Raw genomic sequence first — 22,501 nt, 5'->3', positions numbered from 1 at the left:
GAACCTGCAACAATAAACTGTTCTTCAGCAATTCGATGGAAACCATGACAACCATCTTCATCACAACACAAGGTGGTGCAGGTGGTACTGTGAGAAAATACTCACAATATGGATTCTCTGAATAAATTAAGGGATCCCTTAATTGGAATGGAAGCCATCCCTTAATTAAGGGATGATACATTTAATTTGTGAGTACTTTGAGTATATAAATAAAATGTATTATTATTAATTATCATTATTATGGGTCCAGCCCATAGGGCTGGGATTCTATTGTTAGGGGATCATTTCTGAGTTTTGAAGCCAAAAACGATCTGGAATACATAAGCTATGAACGCAGATGAGGTGTCGTTTAAACCGGTATGTCACAAACATCTTGTTAAAATGTAATCCAAATGGATCCACATACGGAGCAGATATTAGTGAAAAACTGAACAAATTTGATCCCAATTATTAATTTGGTCTTCATTAAACTGACACGTCTGGTTCTAAAATGAAGTAGATGATATTTACAGTAAAATGCTTTATGATCATTTCATTTTCTAGAAATTTGATTTACAGTAAGACACTTTGACATCATAAAGCGTTTCAGAGAACCCGGGAAACTGTAAAATACACCCAACACAACTCATCCTGTGTATTGCTGCCTGCAGCTATATTCATTCTTTGTTATTATTTTTGTTATTCTATGTACTAAGGAAACTGCGTTACAATGCAGAAATAAATCAGTGAGCATTTTGAAATGAACAAATCAAATAATTTAGTAAAATTAAGTTAACCAGGTCACGTGATGAGCTTCATCATTCATTAATAAATAGTTTTTTTGATGTATTCTGTTTCAGTTTACTTCCATAACTAACACTACTGTCTGATGAACATTGGACCATATCTGCCAGGAGTTAAAAACGCCATGAGAGTGGAAGGAACTGGAAGTGGTGGAGCAGGACGCTTTGTGACATCATCCAGTTTGGTGTTTACAGCATGTGCAGGGCGTGGCTCTGAAGGGGCCGTCACCGCGTTCTACACTCCCTGCTGAGCACTGGAGGCTCCGGAGCCGTGTGCTTCCCCCCCCCACACAATCAGAAGTTAAGAAAGCTTTCCAAGTGTTTACCAGGTGGAGATGAGAGAAAACAGGAAGTGATGCTGCGTTCCATGGGAACTCGGGAAAACTGTGATCGGCGTCTGTAGGAAGTGACGGTGCGTTCCACGGAGATGGAGGACTCTCATTCTTCAGCACCGTGATGGTTTTACCGATCTGGAACTTGCGCCACTTGAACTGACATTTACTGTAAAGTCGGACTTGTGAAGGTTCCTCCACCGGACTCCACAGAACAGCCCGGGTGGATCGGGGCCCCGGAGCCTGCGGGCATTTCAGAATATTTGTACTTGTTCCACTTTTGGCCACGCGTCTCTCCAGGGGCCAGGGCTGCTGGAGCCCCCTGCTGGTGACAGGAGGAGGTGCAAGAACTCCTCCTCCAGTGATGTTTCCTGGAGTTAAAGTTGATTTTCTACCACGACAACCTGCTGCAACGTCCCCAACGCTTTAAAGTGGTAATCCAGGGTATCATTTGTTAAAAAAAAAAAAAAGGGCACATTTGATAGTATTTTTGGCAGGAACATAAGAAACAACCATTCAATGTACTTGCATTTTGCACGTGCTCCTCTATATGCTGTTTACATTGTTGGTGGCGGGGTCCGCCACTCCTGGCAACAACTTGTGGTCAGTAAACTGTGGATATAGATTCAAGAGATCGTAAAGCCACAGTTGATCTGTTGATTCTTTAATTAAGCTTTGAATTGTCTGAATGTAGAAGATTTAGAGGGAAAAAATGATTGAAAAGTTCATCCATCATTTGTGTTTTCAATCCTCTTCTTATTTCATGCTCAGTTACTCGAAAATATGCTTTTCATATTGAAGCTGTTCGTACATTTCCTTTCTTGTGTGATGATAAAGGACACGCCCTTTTCTCTCCTGAATTCACCTTCTGTCTCTGGCCAGTGGCAGCTGGGATCTCAGGAAGTGGACTGTGGTTGCAGTGACATCACTTCCTGTTGGGCTGGATTCTCCGTGTATCTCGCCGACTCTTTGGTTTAAATTGTCGACTACTGAAAATATATATTCTATATATATTTAGTAAAATCCTCCTTTATTTGTTATGTCAATAAGTAGGTATGTAGGTTGTAATACATTTGTTTGAGTGTGATATATATAGGTGGTGTTGGATGGTGTGGTTGAGCAGCCACACCTGACCTGGATCTAGGTGACTGGGTCAGGGTGGCTGCATACCTGTTGCTGGTTGGTTGGTGTAAGGAGCAGCAGGTAAAAGCCCCATCCCCACACTCACTCAGGAGAGGAGCCCTTGTCATGACACATGTCCATCTGCTCCGGGCTTGTTCCATCGAGCCTCCTCTCTACAATAAACTGTGTGTTCCCAACCCCATCGTCTGTCTCTGTGACGGAGGTCCCTGAAAACACCGCTCGGGTGTGGTGTGGCAGGCAGAACTGCCTCAATATTATCCACATAATTTCTTCATTTAGTTGTGTTTTACATTCTTATCTATTTCTGACGCTGTGTAAATCAAAGCACATTGTATTTACATAAGATGAGATTAAACCCCTTATTGATCCCCTGGGGAGACATTGAATGATCTACTTTTCTAAAGCTGAGGTTTTATAGATTGACCTCCCTTCATGGTCAAGCGTGTTCAACGATGGCTATTAAAATACTATTTCAACTGTCCCCATGTGTCATAGAATGATAAAATATATACACACTCAAAAAACATTAAGATAATTAAATTCCATCAACTGACATGTTGCTTCTTTAAATGCTTCAGTTTGTCTGTTTGCTGCCGTGGTCGATGCTGGGGGTTCAGTGCCTTGCTCATGGGCACTCGGGTTCAGTCAAAGTGTGTGTTTCCACCATCCCAGAGCCGCACGGGATTCTGGGATGTCGGGTTCACTGTTATTTGATTTGCAACAGAATTGGGAATAATTTCTCATCACAATCTTAATTATTTTACTATATACTTTATATTTATGCATTATGCTCATTGATTTATTACCTTTCAGATCTCTGAAATGACGTCTCAATGTGACATGGTTAACTAGTCGCCGTTCCACGTAAAAAATAAGTTTTTGATTTTTTTGAAAGGAAGGGAAAGGCTGAAGAGAGGATCTGCTGTCTGCGGTGGGTCAGTCAACAAGCTCAGCAAGAAACCAGTTTTTATAATCCTCCTGTCAAAAAACAATTTGTACTTCCAAGACTACTGTCATAATACACTGTTAATACACTACAAAAGCTATCTTCAAAGAAAAACAAGACTTTTCCCGCCCACACTCCATGACAGTTAAGAGGCTCAGAGTTCTGGCTTCGACCTAAATAGTCAACATGTCAGTCAGTTGGGGCAACTAGAAATATTTGTGCTTCTTGTGGCCAAGGTTGCCATACGCACCTTTGATATGATCACCCCTCGACCCTGTCAGGCTCTATTCTTCAGGGGGTATTCTCCTGCAATGATGGAGGGGTCATCAATATCAGAATCCAATCCAGGACAAATACTCTTCTTAAAATCACAATTGTGGTTCTCTAGTCACCTATCTGTCAACTGGATCATAATTCCAGGGCCAGGTAGCTGAAAGGTCAGAGGTGTTGGGGCGCACGGCTTTGGATACAATAAAACTTGTGGATGACCAAGAGCGTAGTTAATGTTGGGGTTACGGTCTCAGAGCAGAATACTGTTTCAGCAAGAAATCCATTGTGATTGAGGTCCATCCTTCATAGATCGAGAGTCCCCCAACAGTTTTCCAGAACCTCTTTGTGGCCAGCCAGATGTCCTTCTCCATGACCTTTGAAAGTCCTCCCACTCCAGAACTTTGACTTCCAGGATACACTGTAGGGTAAGTCCATGTGGCCTGCCAGTTCCCCATGCTGCCCAGACTCCTGTGCCGTCATTAGTTTGGGATTGGGTAGGGAATACGGTGCATCCGGAAAGTATTCCCACTCCTTCACTTTCCCCACATTTTGTTATGTTACAGCCTTATTTCAAAATGGATTGATTCATTTTCTTGCTCATCAATCTACACACAATACCCCATAATGACAAAACAAAAAAAGGTTTAGAGATTTTTGCAAATGTCTTAAAAATAAAAAACTGAAATATCGCATGTACATATGAATTTACACCCTTTGCTATGACACTCAAAATTGAGCTCAGGTGCAGATTTTTGATGGGGGGGGATGGTAGCTCAGGCGGTAGAGCTGGTGGTCTAGTGATCTAAAGGTTGCTGGTTGGATCCCAGGCTCCTCCTGCTAGCATGCTGTAGTGTCCTTGAGCAAGACACTTAACCCCTAAATGCTCCTGATGGCTGCGTCCGTCGCTGTTTGAATAATTGTAAGTCGCTTTGGATAAAAGCATCTGCTAAATGAAATGTAATGTAATGATTGGAGTCCACCTGCAGTAAGCTCAACTGATTGGACATAATTTGTCCCACTGTTGACAGTGCATGTCAGAGCAGAAACCAAGCTATCAAGTCAAAGGAATTGTCTGTAGACCTTCGAGACAGGATTGTATCGAGGCACAGATCTGGGGAAGGGTACAAAAGAAATTCTGCAGCATTGAAGGTCCCGAAGAGCACAGTGGTCTCCATCATTCGTCAATGGAAGAAGTTTGGAACCACCAGCACTCTACCTAGAGCTGGCCGCCCAGCCAAACTGAGCAATCATGGGAGAAGGGCCTTTGTCAGGGAGGTGACCAAGAACCAGATGGTCACTCTGACAGAGCTCCAGCGGTCCTCTGTGGAGATGGGAGAACCTTCCAGAAGGACAATCATCTCTGCAGCACTCCACCAATCAGGCCGTTATGGTAGAGTGGCCAGATGGAAGCCTCTACTCAGTAAAAGGCACATGACAGCCTGCTTGGATTTTGCCAGAAGGCACCTAAAGGACTCTCACACCATGAGAAACAAGATTCTCTGGTCTGATGAAACCAAGATTTTACTGAAGCATGGTGGTGGCAGCATCATGCTGTGGGGATGTTTTTCAGCAGCAAGAACTGGGAGACAGGAGTGAGGGAGAGAGGAACAGAGCAAGGTACGTTTTTATCTTTGATGAAAACCTGCTCCAGAGCGCTCAGGACCTCAGACTGGGGCAAAGGTTTACCTTCCAACAGGACAAAGACCCCAAGCACGCAGCCAAGACAACGAAGGAGCGGCTTCAGGACAAGTCTGAATGTCCTTGAGTGGCCCAGCCCGAGCCCAGGCTTGAACCTGATTGAAAATCTCTGGAAAGACCTGACAATTGGTGTGCAGCAACGCTCCCCATCTAACCTGACAGAGCAGGAGAGGATGTGCAGAGAGGAATGGGAGAAATACCCCAAATACAGGTGTGCCAAGCTTGTAGCATCATTCCAGAGAAGACTGGAGGCTGTCATCGCTGCCAAAGGTGCTTCAAAAAGTGCCTAGTAAAGGATGTGAATACATATGTACATGCAATTTCAGTTTTTTATTTTTAATACATTTGCAAAAATATCTTTTTCCCTTTGTCATCACAGGATATTATGTGTACATTGATCAGGGGGAAAAAAAAAAATCATCCATTTTGGAATAAGGCTGTAACATAACAAAATGTGGGGAAGGTGAAGGGGTGTGAATACTTTCTGGATGCACTGTATCTTTCCTTTTTAAGAAAGATGCTCCACTTGCTGAGATAGTTACCCTCGGTGCAGCCATCTGTCACAAGTTGTCCGGGTCATGTAGGTTTGATGCTGGTGGTTTCCAGGACTTCCTTCAAATGGTTGAGCATCGGTCATTCCAACCAGTTTGTCCAGGCCTCCCAGTTCCAGTGTCCAGTTGTTAAAGCCAACCCAGCTAATCTCCATCCATTGGTGAGTTCAGTCAGATCAGTTCAGCCATCTTCTATGGCTCCTTTGAACATGTCTGGGGTTCCAGTCCCATAAGTTGTCCTTGTGAATAATTAGGAGGTTGACATCTGGAGAGGACGCAGTAGAGATCCTTGAGTTTTTATTGCTGACGAAAAGCATTTTGGGAGCAGTTCAGTTGTCCTTCAGTGCCTCTATATGGGAAGGATGGACATAACAGGCAGTAGAGCTGGTGGTCTAGTGATCTAAAGGTTGCTGGTTCGATCCCAGGCATTTCCTGCTAGCATGCTGTAGTGTCCTTGAGCAAGACACTTAACCCCTAATTGCTCCTGATGGCTGGGTCCGTCGGTGATTGAACAATTGTAAGTCGCTTTGGATAAAAGCGTCTGCTAAATGAAATGTAATAATGTAATGTAACAGGGGATTCGCAACTTCCTGAATTGGGAGGTCGCACCAGGCCTCACAGATCCATAAACAGTGGCAGTTACAAGTTGCAGACAGTTTGTGTTTAGTTGAGGACAAAGGCAGTCAAAGAGTGTGAACATGTAAATGAGTTTCTCCACACATTGGTCAGTTTGGTAAGGTTACCTTACCAAATTTACAAATTTGGTCAATTATAAGTCAGTCAGCTTAAAAGTCAAGTCACAAGTCAGTTTGTCAAACCAATACAGCAAACAATCCTGAACCAACAGATTTAACCAGAATGAAATCCAACAGAACCAACTCAACCAACATCCATTGAAATGCACTTACATTTAGCGTCAAAATGGAGACGCATCTATGCGAAAGGAGGGAAAAAAGAAAATGATTGTGTGTGTGTATGCGTGTAAACCATTAAGCAGATTTAATTGTGACTCACTGCAACTCTTGGTCTTTCTGGATTTTGACTTGTTCCTCCAGGGAAAAGGTTCAAATCCACTTTATAGATCTAATCTCACCTCAAACCCATTTGGCACCATGTGACAGCACCAGGCCACACACCTGATATAAAGTAAAAAGGGGGCATGGCCAGCACACAGCAGGGAACAAGTTCACTAATGAGCATGTGACTTCACAGCTCCAATCAGAGTGAACGTGATAGGGTTAATAATTTAATTTTTTTTACCTTTCCCCCCTGTGCTGTCAGCATGCTGGACATACAACACAGTATTTGTTTCATGGCATCTAGGACAGAGTAAGTCTGCAAGTGGAGCTGAACCATATAAACATAGAAACAAACAACAGGTACATGGAAAAAACAAACATAGAAACAAACAACATGTACATGGTAAAAACATAAACATAGAAACATCAGACAAAATGTATCAACAAAACAGAATTAATTAAGTCCAGGAAAACTGGAACTACAACTGGTCATGTGGCCTCTTCCTGTCATAGTTAAGGCAGAAAATGAGGGCGAAAAAGAGAGGGATGCAACCAGGAGTTTCAGGGAGTTCCTGATGGTTCCAGGTGGTTCAAGGTGGTTTCTGATGGTTCCAGGTGGAGTACTCCTCAAGCATCCTTTATAGTCGCCACAGCAATGTTTAGTGCGCGCACCATTAATGACGCCATTGTGGCGCTTGTGACAGCGCGACTTGGTGATTCTGCGTGAGGGCGCCACTCAATTTTTGGGTCCACACCTTGCGGTTATTCATCCTCCAGGTTATTCAAGATGGACGCGTCCAAAGGGACGTTGTGAGAAGAGGTCTGCAGATACAATGTGTACTGTCCATCCATGCCTTACCACACACATAACCAGATGATGTTGAATTCATGGACGGAGATAGTGCCGTCTCTGCCCAAAGATTTGGACTATTTTAATACCTCAGGACTTCTTCCTCATTGCTTCGACAATTTGCACAAACTCACAACTATATATAAACAAACCTGCACTGATACAATAAATATACATACATTTAACACTTTGTATTTTAATTGTAATGCTCTTTTCTAGTTGTTCAGATCCTTCCCTCAGGACTTGTTTGTAATGTTTACAGCAGTTCTTTCAGTTTCCTGTGTTGGTTTGTGCACAGCGCCCCCTGTCTCTCAAGAAAACATCGCCACAGCATCGACCCACCACTATAATGCCGGTGCTCTCTGGTAGTCTGTGCGCTTTGAGCCGCACAGCTCGCTAGCGGGACTATAATAGAGTGTTCACGAGGTCTTTAGCCGGGGGCCTGGATGTTGTCCCACACCTGCACAACGTCAGCACTCTCGTGCAGGGCGTGGATGAGGGTGGAGGCGGCCTGCAGCTGCTTCTGGTCCAGCAGTGTCGGGGTGTGGGCCAGGAACTCCAGGCCGGCGGAGAGGACCTCCACCCCCCGACTCTCCAGCGCTGCCCGCACCTCCTGCAGCGCCGCTGCATCGCAGACGAACTGAGGACGAAGAGAAGATTCAGAACATTGGACGACAGCACTGGAACCAGTTGAGACTGGTTCATTAGAACCAGAGAACCAGGACCCACTTCTTCAAGCAGTTGCCAAGACTGACAAGATGCTGGATTTCAACCCTTTCTTAACTGAGTGATAATGAATCCTCTATGATCGTACGAACACACAAGATCGTTGACAATGGACGAGATCTAACCATTGTATGTATATATATATATATATATATATATATACATATATACATACACATACACATACACATATATATATATATATATATACACATACACATACACATACATATACATATATTTATATATAAAAAACATTTAAATTCATTGCGCTCTTTATAAAAACATTTCTATGTAGCTGTATCTCCTGTTTCTATTGAAAAGGCTGCGTAGCCGCGCGCATTTGGAAAGAAATTAGACGTCTCGCGTAAAAACAGAGAAATGCCGTGCGGCTGACGTGGGCGATGGAGCCATACAGTGGATTCCATAGTAGGCGCACACCGCGCCGCACACGCTGTGCGCTGCACCACCGCATCCAGTGGACCTCTACCCTGAAACCACGGTTCACGTGTGCGAATTGAACCGAAGGGGATATACCGAACGGTTCGACAAAATACTGTGTACTGTCGCATCCCTTGTGGAAACAGGAAGTGAGGTCCAACAGGAAGCAAGGTCTGACGGGAAGTCCAACCTCATACAGGAAATGAGGTTGGACAGACAAGACGTGACCTTGGACAGGAAGTGACGTCAAGCGTCTCACCTGCAGCAGCTTCCTGCTGTCCTCGTCCTCAGTCTCTTGGACGTCCTCGGCCCCGCCCTCAATAGCGAGCTCCAGGGCTCGCTCTGAGGACACGCCCCCTGCTGCCGCCAGCACCACCCCCTTCCTGTGGAAGGAGTGGCGCGCTCCGTCCGACAGGGCCCCCCTGTGCACAGACAACACACTGCAGCCTTCAGCAGCCTCCATCTTCCTCCATCGCCCTCCACTGCCACCCCGCCCCCCCTACCCCTCCTTCCTCCCTCCCTCCCCCCTGCCCTTCTTCTTCTCTCCCCCTCCTCCCTCCCCTTCTTCAACTCCCCCTGCCCTCCTTCCTCCCTCCCTCTCTCCCTGCCCTTCTTCCCCTATCCCCCACCTCTCTCCCTCCCTCCCTGCCCTCCCCCTCCTTCACCCTGCCCTCGCCCCCCACTCTCTCCCCGTCCTCCCTGCCCTCCTCCATCCCCTCCCTCCCTCCTCACCCGTTCTTGTTGAGCAGGTGCTTCAGCTCCTGGTGGCTCCTGGTGTTGTTCTCGGTCAGAACCTGGATGAGGAGCCTGCAGCCGCCGGGACCTCGAGCCTCGAAGGTCTGCTGGCTTCCTGCCCTGGACCTTTCCTGGGGAGGAATCGCAGGGAAGATGAATATCCAGAAGAAACAAGATGGACGCCCTCTCCTGGCTTCAGAACAGTATTAATATCACATCAGATTGTACACGAGGACGCACCGCGCTCCGGATGGACGTCTCGATGGAGGCCTTGGGCATGTTCTTGCTCCTGCACTGCTCCAGGATGTTGGCCAGGGCAGCGTTGAACTCGGGGTTCGATCCCCCCTCTGAGGGACGGAGAGAACACCTTCATATCTCCACCTTTCCCCAGGATTCACACAGTGGTCCAGATAGCCTCTTCCAGGACTTCCAGGACCCACATCTTTTCACTCATCTTTATTTCTGTTGACTTCCCAGAGAGTCCAGTCCAAACATTATAACTAAGCAGTTATTATATTCATATTCATTCTAAAATTTTGGAAAGTTCTGTCGTATGACTTCTATAAACTGGAAAATTACATTTCAAAATTCAAGATTTTCCAGGAGGCCTTGTAACCCTCCTACCCGTTACTTCCCATTCATTCAAGTAATACCCATTACTACCCGTTACTACATGTTTCTTCCCGCTCTGTCCCATTTCCTCCTGTTCCTTCTCATTATTTCCCGTTCCTACCTTTCACCGCAAGGCGGATCATCAGGCCGAGCTTCATGAAGATCTGGCCCCGTGCTTCATCTTTAGGTCCCTTCACGTGTTTCACCTTGGACCACTTGTTGTGTCCGGCCCAGAAGACCGGACCCAGATGGAGGGCCCTCCCTGGACCGGGACCCGGGGCAGAGCAGACCCCTGGTGGTCTCCTGGGCCAGAGGTGGAAGAGCGCACCCCTCAGCCTGTTCATCCCCCTTTCACACAGGAAACATCACTTCACAGTAGAACCAGGACAAATCCATCATTAGTAATGTTGACATTATGCTGCGATAAGAACAGAACAGAAGCAGAACCACAATCCCAGACCATAATAGTCTCACAAATTAACCCATTTTCTGTTGATCTCATTGATTCAGGTTTATCTATATTATAGATAAGCAGTAGAAAGGCAGGCACGGTGGCGCAGTGCATTGCACTGCTGCCTCACAGCAAGAAGGTCCTGGGTTTGATTCCCGCCTGGGGCGCTGTTGGCACCGTGCTCCGGTGGGTTATCTCCCAAACAGGAGCCTTTCTGTGTGGAGTTTGCATGTTCTCCCCGTGCTCACATGGGGTTTCCTCCACCTCACGTCAGTAAGGACCCCCACCAAAAACATGCCCCCATCATGGTCTGACCAGCGATGGACACTTATCACCTGGTCCCCGGGCGCGTCCACGTACGCTGCCCACTGCTCCTGGCTGTGCCCCCGGAGGAAGGACAAGCCAGGATGGGTCAAAAGCAGAGGATCCATTTCACCGGCACCATCAAGCATGTGCATGTGCATGTGTGTGTGTGTGCAAGCATGTGTTGTGGAGTGTCGTGTGACAATTAAAGACTGTTTCTAGAAAGAGAGCTCAATAGAAAATGGAGTAATTATCTATTCAGTAGATAATTACTGAACGGGAGTATTCCCAGCCCCGCTGGGTCCCCGCTGCTTGTTTCCATGGGCTCTTCTGCGAAGCGAGTCCCTCCGTCATTGGCAAAGTGCTCCTCTAACACAAAAAGTCCAACTAGCACGGTGCACTTTGCAACACAAACTACCTTTAAGGAATCAAACATATGAAAACCCATGGAGCGATGTCAGTTATGTGTAAACACCAAGGATAAAAACGACAGAAACGATCATTTACGCATTCAAAGTGTCAGACTGATTCTCCTCCCTGACAAGATGCTGCTGCCACTAGTGGCTGGAAGATGTTCTGCAACCATTTGAATGTAATGGGATGCGTTGGCCTGCACTGTCCAGGCGAAGGTCGAAAGGTCAGATAGCTGTCAATGACAAAAAATATATTTTATGCGGGTGTGGAAAAAGTAGGAAAAAGCACTGATGAAATAGACAACATTACTGATGAGCTTTCCCCATTTCTCCTCAAAATGCACCAAGACAGCATTAAAAACACTTGCACTGGGGAAAATGTTTTATGTACCATTTTACCAACAGGGTTTGAAAAAGGCGCTGACAGCGGAAGTCAGCGTGTGCTCATCTTTTCTTATTACTGCAAAACATCGTTGGGACATCGAAAGTTGTAAAAACGTTTGTTTTCACGATGACGTCATATCTGACGATCATTATCCTCGTGCGCTGAATCCATGAAACACCGAAAAGACGCTCGTCCAGTACCTTCGAACTGGGTTTGGCATCTACACACACTGCGCAGCGCAGCGGGTTCTTCGAGGTAGTTTGTGTTGTTTGACTGTTTGGGTGAAGGCAGCACTTCGCCATGGACGGCTGCACCCTCGTCCCGTGGAAACCAGCAGCTCGCTTCAAAGCGCTTGACACCATCTCGATTTATTTTCACTTTTATCCAATTATCTAAAAATGTTTTTTTACGTTTTTCTTTTACCCGTGGGCCGGAGCCCCCCCCCCCCCCCCAGGTTCTGCAGCTGCTTTCTCACACAACGAAGCTGTTTTTACAGATAAATTCACTAAATGTGAACGACGTTCATGTATTAAAACGTCAAACTCACACTTTCGTCAGTTCCAGGATCACTCCGCGTCCTTGAGAGACCGGAACTTCCGGTACGGTGACGTCACCCAGCGCCGTTTCAAAGTAAAGGCTCGAGGGCGTTTAGTTTCTGGCCTCTTTTATTAGATAGTTTAATATAGATTGTATAGATTGTCCATCAATTGAATATAGATTGTTAATATAATATTTTGTTTGATAGAATATAAATTGACTAATAAATGTAGACTGTTTGATATAATATTGATTGTTTAATAGAATACATATTGTTAAATTGAATGTAGATTGTTTAACAGAATCTTCTTCTTTGTGCTGCTCCCGTTAGTGGTGGCCACAGCGGATCACCTTCCTCCCTGACACCGCCCGCCTGCATGTCCTCCGTCAGCACCTCCATCAAGCTTCTCTTTGGCTTCCTCTTTTCCTCTTGCCTGGCAGCTCCACCCTCAGCCTCCTTCTCCCACTGAACTCTCATCTCTCCTCCACACGTGTCCAAACCATCTCAATCTGGCCTCTCACTCTTCTCCACCCACTCCACCCTGCCTGTAGTCTCTTCTCCACCCGCTCCACCCTGCCTTTGGTCTCTTCTCCACCCGCTCCACCCTGCCTGTACTCTCTTCTTCACCTCTCTCCCGCACTCTCCGCTGCTTTGGACGGTTGACCCCGAGTACTTGAACTCCTCTGCCTTCTCCACCTCCACTCCACTCCACCCTCCCTCCCATTCAGGCACATGTATTGTGTCTTACTCCTGCTGACTTTCATTGCTCTTCTCTCTAATGCTGCCTCCACCTCTCCAGGCTCTCCTCCACCATCCGTGAACATCATAGTCCACAGAGAGTCCTGTCTGATCTCATCTGTTAACCTGTCCATCACCACTGCAACAAGAAAGGGCTCAGATTGTTTCATAGAATATTAATTGTTAAATAGAATGTAGATTGTTTTATAGAATATTAATTGTTAAATAGAATGTTGATTGTTTTATAGAATATTAATTGTTAAATAGAATGTAGATTGTTTTATAGAATATTAATTGTTAAATAGAATGTAGATTGTTTTATAGAATATTAATTGTTAAATAGAATGTAGATTGTTTCATAGAATATTAATTGTTAAATAGAATGTAGATTGTTTCATAGAATATTAATTGTTAAATAGAATGTCGATTTTTTTCATAGAATATTAATTGTTAAATAGAATGTAGATTGTTTCATAGAATATTAATTGTTAAATAGAATGTAGATTGTTTCATAGAATATTAATTGTTAAATAGAATGTCGATTGTTTCATAGAATATTAATTGTTAAATAGAATGTAGATTGTTTTATAGAATATTAATTGTTAAATAGAATGTAGATTGTTTCATAGAATATTAATTGTTAAATAGAATGTAGATTGTTTTATAGAATATCAATTGTTAAATAGAATGTAGATTGTTTTATAGAATATTAATTGTTAAATAGAATGTAGATTGTTTCATAGAATATTAATTGTTAAATAGAATGTAGATTGTTTTATAGAATATTAATTGTTAAATAGAGTGTAGATTGTTTTATAGAATATTAATTGTTAAATAGAATGTAGATTGTTTTATAGAATATTAATTGTTAAATAGAATGTAGATTGTTTCATAGAATATTAATTGTTAAATAGAATGTAGATTGTTTTATAGAATATTAATTGTTAAATAGAATGTCGATTGTTTTATAGAATATTAATTGTTAAATAGAATGTAGATTGTTTTATAGAATATTAATTGTTAAATAGAATGTAGATTGTTTTATAGAATATTAATTGTTAAATAGAATGTAGATTGTTTCATAGAATATTAATTGTTAAATAGAATGTCGATTTTTTTCATAGAATATTAATTGTTAAATAGAATGTAGATTGTTTCATAGAATATTAATTGTTAAATAGAATGTAGATTGTTTCATAGAATATTAATTGTTAAATAGAATGTCGATTGTTTCATAGAATATTAATTGTTAAATAGAATGTAGATTGTTTTATAGAATATTAATTGTTAAATAGAATGTAGATTGTTTCATAGAATATTAATTGTTAAATAGAATGTAGATTGTTTTATAGAATATCAATTGTTAAATAGAATGTAGATTGTTTCATAGAATATTAATTGTTAAATAGAATGTAGATTGTTTCATAGAATATTAATTGTTAAATAGAATGTAGATTGTTTTATAGAATATTAATTGTTAAATAGAGTGTAGATTGTTTTATAGAATATTAATTGTTAAATAGAATGTAGATTGTTTCATAGAATATTAATTGTTAAATAGAATGTCGATTGTTTTATAGAATATTAATTGTTAAATAGAATGTCGATTGTTTTATAGAATATTAATTGTTAAATAGAATGTCGATTGTTTTATAGAATATTAATTGTTAAATAGAATGTCGATTGTTTTATAGAATATTAATTGTTAAATAGAATGTCGATTGTTTTATAGAATATTAATTGTTAAATAGAATGTCGATTGTTTTATAGAATATTAATTGTTAAATAGAATGTCGATTGTTTTATAGAATATTAATTGTTAAATAGAATGTCGATTGTTTTATAGAATATTAATTGTTAAATAGAATGTCGATTGTTTCATAGAATATTAATTGTTAAATAGAATGTAGATTGTTTTATAGAATATTAATTGTTAAATAGAATGTAGATTGTTTTATAGAATATTAATTGTTAAATAGAATGTTGATTGTTTTATAGAATATTAATTGTTAAATAGAATGTCGATTGTTTCATAGAATATTAATTGTTAAATAGAATGTTGATTGTTTTATAGAATATTAATTGTTAAATAGAATGTCGATTGTTTCATAGAATATTAATTGTTAAATAGAATGTAGATTGTTTTATAGAATATTAATTGTTAAATAGAATGTTGATTGTTTTATAGAATATTAATTGTTAAATAGAATGTAGATTGTTTCATAGAATATTAATTGTTAAATAGAATGTAGATTGTTTTATAGAATATTAATTGTTAAATAGAATGTAGATTGTTTCATAGAATATTAATTGTTAAATAGAATGTAGATTGTTTTATAGAATATTAATTGTTAAATAGAATGTAGATTGTTTTATAGAATATTAATTGTTAAATAGAATGTCGATTGTTTTATAGAATATTAATTGTTAAATAGAATGTAGATTGTTTCATAGAATATTAATTGTTAAATAGAATGTAGATTGTTTCATAGAATATTAATTGTTAAATAGAATGTAGATTGTTTCATAGAATATTAATTGTTAAATAGAATGTAGATTGTTTCATAGAATATTAATTGTTAAATAGAATGTCGATTGTTTTATAGAATATTAATTGTTAAATAGAATGTAGATTGTTTTATAGAATATTAATTGTTAAATAGAATGTAGATTGTTTTATAGAATATTAATTGTTAAATAGAATGTAGATTGTTTCATAGAATATTAATTGTTAAATAGAATGTAGATTGTTTTATAGAATATTAATTGTTAAATAGAATGTAGATTGTTTTATAGAATATTAATTGTTAAATAGAATGTAGATTGTTTTATAGAATATTAATTGTTAAATAGAATGTAGATTGTTTCATAGAATATTAATTGTTAAATAGAATGTAGATTGTTTCATAGAATATTAATTGTTAAATAGAATGTCGATTGTTTTATAGAATATTAATTGTTAAATAGAATGTAGATTGTTTTATAGAATATTAATTGTTAAATAGAATGTAGATTGTTTCATAGAATATTAATTGTTAAATAGAATGTAGATTGTTTTATAGAATATTAATTGTTAAATAGAATGTAGATTGTTTTATAGAATATTAATTGTTAAATAGAATGTAGATTGTTTCATAGAATATTAATTGTTAAATAGAATGTCGATTGTTTTATAGAATATTAATTGTTAAATAGAATGTCGATTGTTTTATAGAATATTAATTGTTAAATAGAATGTCGATTGTTTTATAGAATATTAATTGTTAAATAGAATGTCGATTGTTTCATAGAATATTAATTGTTAAATAGAATGTAGATTGTTTTATAGATTATTAATTGTTAAATAGAATGTAGATTGTTTCAGAGAATATTAATTGTTAAATAGAATGTAGATTGTTTCATAGAATATTAATTGTTAAATAGAATGTAGATTGTTTCATAGAATATTAATTGTTAAATAGAATGTAGATTGTTTCATAGAATATTAATTGTTAAATAGAATGTAGATTGTTTTATAGAATATTAATTGTTAAATAGAATGTAGATTGTTTCATAGAATATTAATTGTTAAATAGAATGTAGATTGTTTCATAGAATATTAATTGTTAAATAGAATGTAGATTGTTTCATAGAATATTAATTGTTAAATAGAATGTAGATTGTTTTATAGAATATTAATTGTTAAATAGAATGTAGATTGTTTCATAGAATATTAATTGTTAAATAGAATGTCGATTGTTTTATAGAATATTAATTGTTAAATAGAATGTAGATTGTTTCATAGAATATTAATTGTTAAATAGAATGTAGATTGTTTCATAGAATATTAATTGTTAAATAGAATGTAGATTGTTTTATAGAATATTAATTGTTAAATAGAATGTAGATTGTTTTATAGAATATTAATTGTTAAATAGAATGTAGATTGTTTCATAGAATATTAATTGTTAAATAGAATGTAGATTGTTTTATAGAATATTAATTGTTAAATAGAATGTAGATTGTTTCATAGAATATAAATTGTTAAATAGAATGTAGATTGTTTCATAGAATATAAATTGTTAAATAGAATGTAGATTGTTTTATAGAATATTAATTGTTAAATAGAATGTAGATTGTTTTATAGAATATTAATTGTTAAATAGAATGTAAATTGTTTTATAGAATATTAATTGTTAAATAGAATGTAGATTGTTTTATAGAATATTAATTGTTAAATAGAATGTAGATTGTTTCATAGAATATTAATTGTTAAATAGAATGTCGATTGTTTTATAGAATATTAATTGTTAAATAGAATGTAGATTGTTTTATAGAATATTAATTGTTACATAGAATGTAGATTGTTTCATAGAATATTAATTGTTAAATAGAATGTAGATTGTTTTATAGAATATTAATTGTTAAATAGAATGTTGATTGTTTTATAGAATATTAATTGTTAAATAGAATGTTGATTGTTTTATAGAATATTAATTGTTAAATAGAATGTAGATTGTTTTATAGAATATTAATTGTTAAATAGAATGTAGATTGTTTTATAGAATATTAATTGTTAAATAGAATGTAGATTGTTTCATAGAATATTAATTGTTAAATAGAATGTAGATTGTTTTATAGAATATTAATTATTAAATAGAATGTAGATTGTTTTATAGAATATTAATTGTTAAATAGAATGTAGATTGTTTTATAGAATATTAATTGTTAAATAGAATGTAGATTGTTTTATAGAATATTAATTGTTAAATAGAATGTAGATTGTTTCATAGAATATTAATTGTTAAATAGAATGTAGATTGTTTTATAGAATATTAATTGTTAAATAGAATGTAGATTGTTTTATAGAATATTAATTGTTAAATAGAATGTAGATTGTTTCATAGAATATAAATTGTTAAATAGAATGTAGATTGTTTCATAGAATATTAATTGTTGAATAGAATGTAGATTGTTTTATAGAATATTAATTGTTAAATAGAATGTAGATTGTTTTATAGAATATTAATTGTTAAATAGAATGTAAATTGTTTTATAGAATATTAATTGTTAAATAGAATGTAGATTGTTTTATAGAATATTAATTGTTAAATAGAATGTCGATTGTTTTATAGAATATTAATTGTTAAATAGAATGTAGATTGTTTCATAGAATATTAATTGTTAAATAGAATGTAGATTGTTTCATAGAATATTAATTGTTAAATAGAATGTAGATTGTTTCATAGAATATTAATTGTTAAATAGAATGTAGATTGTTTCATAGAATATTAATTGTTAAATAGAATGTAGATTGTTTTATAGAATATTAATTGTTAAATAGAATGTAGATTGTTTTATAGAATATTAATTGTTAAATAGAATGTAGATTGTTTCATAGAATATTAATTGTTAAATAGAATGTAGATTGTTTTATAGAATATTAATTGTTAAATAGAATGTAGATTGTTTTATAGAATATTAATTGTTAAATAGAATGTAGATTGTTTTATAGAATATTAATTGTTAAATAGAATGTAGATTGTTTCATAGAATATTAATTGTTAAATAGAATGTAGATTGTTTCATAGAATATTAATTGTTAAATAGAATGTAGATTGTTTTATAGAATATTAATTGTTAAATAGAATGTCGATTGTTTTATAGAATATTAATTGTTAAATAGAATGTAGATTGTTTTATAGAATATTAATTGTTAAATAGAATGTAGATTGTTTCATAGAATATTAATTGTTAAATAGAATGTAGATTGTTTTATAGAATATTAATTGTTAAATAGAATGTAGATTGTTTTATAGAATATTAATTGTTAAATAGAATGTAGATTGTTTCATAGAATATTAATTGTTAAATAGAATGTCGATTGTTTTATAGAATATTAATTGTTAAATAGAATGTCGATTGTTTTATAGAATATTAATTGTTAAATAGAATGTCGATTGTTTTATAGAATATTAATTGTTAAATAGAATGTCGATTGTTTCATAGAATATTAATTGTTAAATAGAATGTAGATTGTTTTATAGAATATTAATTGTTAAATAGAATGTAGATTGTTTCAGAGAATATTAATTGTTAAATAGAATGTAGATTGTTTCATAGAATATTAATTGTTAAATAGAATGTAGATTGTTTCATAGAATATTAATTGTTAAATAGAATGTAGATTGTTTCATAGAATATTAATTGTTAAATAGAATGTAGATTGTTTTATAGAATATTAATTGTTAAATAGAATGTAGATTGTTTCATAGAATATTAATTGTTAAATAGAATGTAGATTGTTTCATAGAATATTAATTGTTAAATAGAATGTAGATTGTTTCATAGAATATTAATTGTTAAATAGAATGTAGATTGTTTTATAGAATATTAATTGTTAAATAGAATGTAGATTGTTTCATAGAATATTAATTGTTAAATAGAATGTCGATTGTTTTATAGAATATTAATTGTTAAATAGAATGTAGATTGTTTCATAGAATATTAATTGTTAAATAGAATGTAGATTGTTTCATAGAATATTAATTGTTAAATAGAATGTAGATTGTTTTATAGAATATTAATTGTTAAATAGAATGTAGATTGTTTTATAGAATATTAATTGTTAAATAGAATGTAGATTGTTTCATAGAATATTAATTGTTAAATAGAATGTAGATTGTTTTATAGAATATTAATTGTTAAATAGAATGTAGATTGTTTCATAGAATATAAATTGTTAAATAGAATGTAGATTGTTTCATAGAATATAAATTGTTAAATAGAATGTAGATTGTTTTATAGAATATTAATTGTTAAATAGAATGTAGATTGTTTTATAGAATATTAATTGTTAAATAGAATGTAAATTGTTTTATAGAATATTAATTGTTAAATAGAATGTAGATTGTTTTATAGAATATTAATTGTTAAATAGAATGTAGATTGTTTCATAGAATATTAATTGTTAAATAGAATGTCGATTGTTTTATAGAATATTAATTGTTAAATAGAATGTAGATTGTTTTATAGAATATTAATTGTTACATAGAATGTAGATTGTTTCATAGAATATTAATTGTTAAATAGAATGTAGATTGTTTTATAGAATATTAATTGTTAAATAGAATGTTGATTGTTTTATAGAATATTAATTGTTAAATAGAATGTTGATTGTTTTATAGAATATTAATTGTTAAATAGAATGTAGATTGTTTTATAGAATATTAATTGTTAAATAGAATGTAGATTGTTTTATAGAATATTAATTGTTAAATAGAATGTAGATTGTTTCATAGAATATTAATTGTTAAATAGAATGTAGATTGTTTTATAGAATATTAATTATTAAATAGAATGTAGATTTTTTTATAGAATATTAATTGTTAAATAGAATGTAGATTGTTTTATAGAATATTAATTGTTAAATAGAATGTAGATTGTTTTATAGAATATTAATTGTTAAATAGAATGTAGATTGTTTCATAGAATATTAATTGTTAAATAGAATGTAGATTGTTTTATAGAATATTAATTGTTAAATAGAATGTAGATTGTTTTATAGAATATTAATTGTTAAATAGAATGTAGATTGTTTCATAGAATATAAATTGTTAAATAGAATGTAGATTGTTTCATAGAATATTAATTGTTGAATAGAATGTAGATTGTTTTATAGAATATTAATTGTTAAATAGAATGTAGATTGTTTTATAGAATATTAATTGTTAAATAGAATGTAAATTGTTTTATAGAATATTAATTGTTAAATAGAATGTAGATTGTTTTATAGAATATTAATTGTTAAATAGAATGTAGATTGTTTCATAGAATATTAATTGTTAAATAGAATGTCGATTGTTTTATAGAATATTAATTGTTAAATAGAATGTAGATTGTTTCATAGAATATTAATTGTTAAATAGAATGTAGATTGTTTTATAGAATATTAATTGTTAAATAGAATGTTGATTGTTTTATAGAATATTAATTGTTAAATAGAATGTAGATTGTTTTATAGAATATTAATTGTTAAATAGAATGTAGATTGTTTTATAGAATATTAATTGTTAAATAGAATGTAGATTGTTTTATAGAATATTAATTGTTAAATAGAATGTAGATTGTTTCATAGAATATTAATTGTTAAATAGAATGTAGATTGTTTTATAGAATATTAATTATTAAATAGAATGTAGATTGTTTTATAGAATATTAATTGTTAAATAGAATGTAGATTGTTTTGTAGAATATTAATTGTTAAATAGAATGTAGATTGTTTTATAGAATATTAATTGTTAAATAGAATGTAGATTGTTTCATAGAATATTAATTGTTAAATAGAATGTAGATTGTTTCATAGAATATTAATTGTTAAATAGAATGTAGATTGTTTCATAGAATATTAATTGTTAAATAGAATGTAGATTGTTTCATAGAATATTAATTGTTAAATAGAATGTAGATTGTTTCATAGAATATTAATTGTTAAATAGAATGTAGATTGTTTTATAGAATATTAATTGTTAAATAGAATGTAGATTGTTTTATAGAATATTAATTGTTAAATAGAATGTAGATTGTTTCATAGAATATTAATTGTTAAATAGAATGTAGATTGTTTCATAGAATATTAATTGTTAAATAGAATGTAGATTGTTTTATAGAATATTAATTGTTAAATAGAATGTAGATTGTTTCATAGAATATTAATTGTTAAATAGAATGTAGATTGTTTCATAGAATATTAATTGTTAAATAGAATGTAGATTGTTTCATAGAATATTAATTGTTAAATAGAATGTAGATTGTTTCATAGAATATTAATTGTTAAATAGAATGTAGATTGTTTTATAGAATATAAATTGTTAAATAGAATGTAGATTGTTTTATAGAATATTAATTGTTAAATAGAATGTAGATTGTTTCATAGAATATTAATTGTTAAATAGAATGTAGATTGTTTCATAGAATATTAATTGTTAAATAGAATGTAGATTGTTTTATAGAATATTAATTGTTAAATAGAATGTAGATTGTTTCATAGAATATTAATTGTTAAATAGAATGTAGATTGTTTCATAGAATATTAATTGTTAAATAGAATGTAGATTGTTTCATAGAATATTAATTGTTAAATAGAATGTAGATTGTTTCATAGAATATTAATTGTTAAATAGAATGTAGATTGTTTTATAGAATATTAATTGTTAAATAGAATGTAGATTGTTTTATAGAATATTAATTGTTAAATAGAATGTAGATTGTTTCATAGAATATTAATTGTTAAATAGAATGTAGATTGTTTCATAGAATATTAATTGTTAAATAGAATGTAGATTGTTTCATAGAATATTAATTGTTAAATAGAATGTAGATTGTTTCATAGAATATTAATTGTTAAATAGAATGTAGATTGTTTCATAGAATATCGTTTTTTTTTACTTATTGTATTTTATTTTATAGGGCCATAAACTCGAGCCTGTTCTACATACTCCGGCACGCTGTGTGGCGGTATGCACCTAATAGTTGGTATTGCAATCCACCAAAAAACGCGAAGAAGAAGAACTACTTCCTTTCTCCAACC

At 34.2% G+C, this 22,501-nt stretch overlaps 1 protein-coding gene across 3 annotated transcripts; it reads right to left on the bottom strand.

Annotated features, from left to right (window-relative positions):
- Window positions 1–5,486: 5,486 nt before the first annotated feature.
- taco1 (translational activator of mitochondrially encoded cytochrome c oxidase I) lies at window positions 5,487–12,272 on the bottom strand. Of its 3 annotated transcripts, none has more exons than XM_080020905.1 (6): window positions 12,205–12,272; window positions 10,227–10,473; window positions 9,734–9,840; window positions 9,491–9,624; window positions 9,018–9,180; window positions 5,487–8,231 (listed from the first exon to the last, which is right to left on the bottom strand). In XM_080020905.1, exons 2-6 carry the CDS (start codon window positions 10,447–10,449, stop codon window positions 8,022–8,024), a joined length of 837 nt encoding a protein of 278 aa, XP_079877031.1. In that variant the 5' UTR covers window positions 10,450–10,473; window positions 12,205–12,272; the 3' UTR covers window positions 5,487–8,021. The 3 variants fall into 3 exon arrangements, with proteins under 3 accessions (XP_079877031.1, XP_079877032.1, XP_079877033.1); XM_080020906.1 differs by having other exon boundaries at window positions 10,227–10,453; window positions 12,205–12,249; XM_080020907.1 differs by lacking the exon at window positions 9,018–9,180.
- Window positions 12,273–22,501: the final 10,229 nt, after the last annotated feature.

This window comes from Zeus faber (assembly GCF_960531495.2).
Source record: "Zeus faber genome assembly, chromosome: 20".
NCBI lineage: Eukaryota > Metazoa > Chordata > Actinopteri > Zeiformes > Zeidae > Zeus > Zeus faber.
The sequence above is the reverse complement of the archived record's forward strand: the minus strand, read 5'-3'. Positions and strand labels throughout refer to the sequence as shown.

Bases quoted from the DNA above. Each gene is read 5' to 3' on its own strand.
- taco1 (XM_080020905.1), bottom strand. From the start codon at position 10,449: ATGAACAGGCTGAGGGGTGCGCTCTTCCACCTCTGGCCCAGGAGACCA. The intron at 9,841-10,226 runs GTAGGAACGGGA...TCCGTCCCTCAG, and splicing joins GATCCGCCTTGCGGTGAAAG to AGGGGGGATCGAACCCCGAG. The intron at 9,625-9,733 runs GTGCGTCCTCGT...ATTCCTCCCCAG, and splicing joins AGACGTCCATCCGGAGCGCG to GAAAGGTCCAGGGCAGGAAG.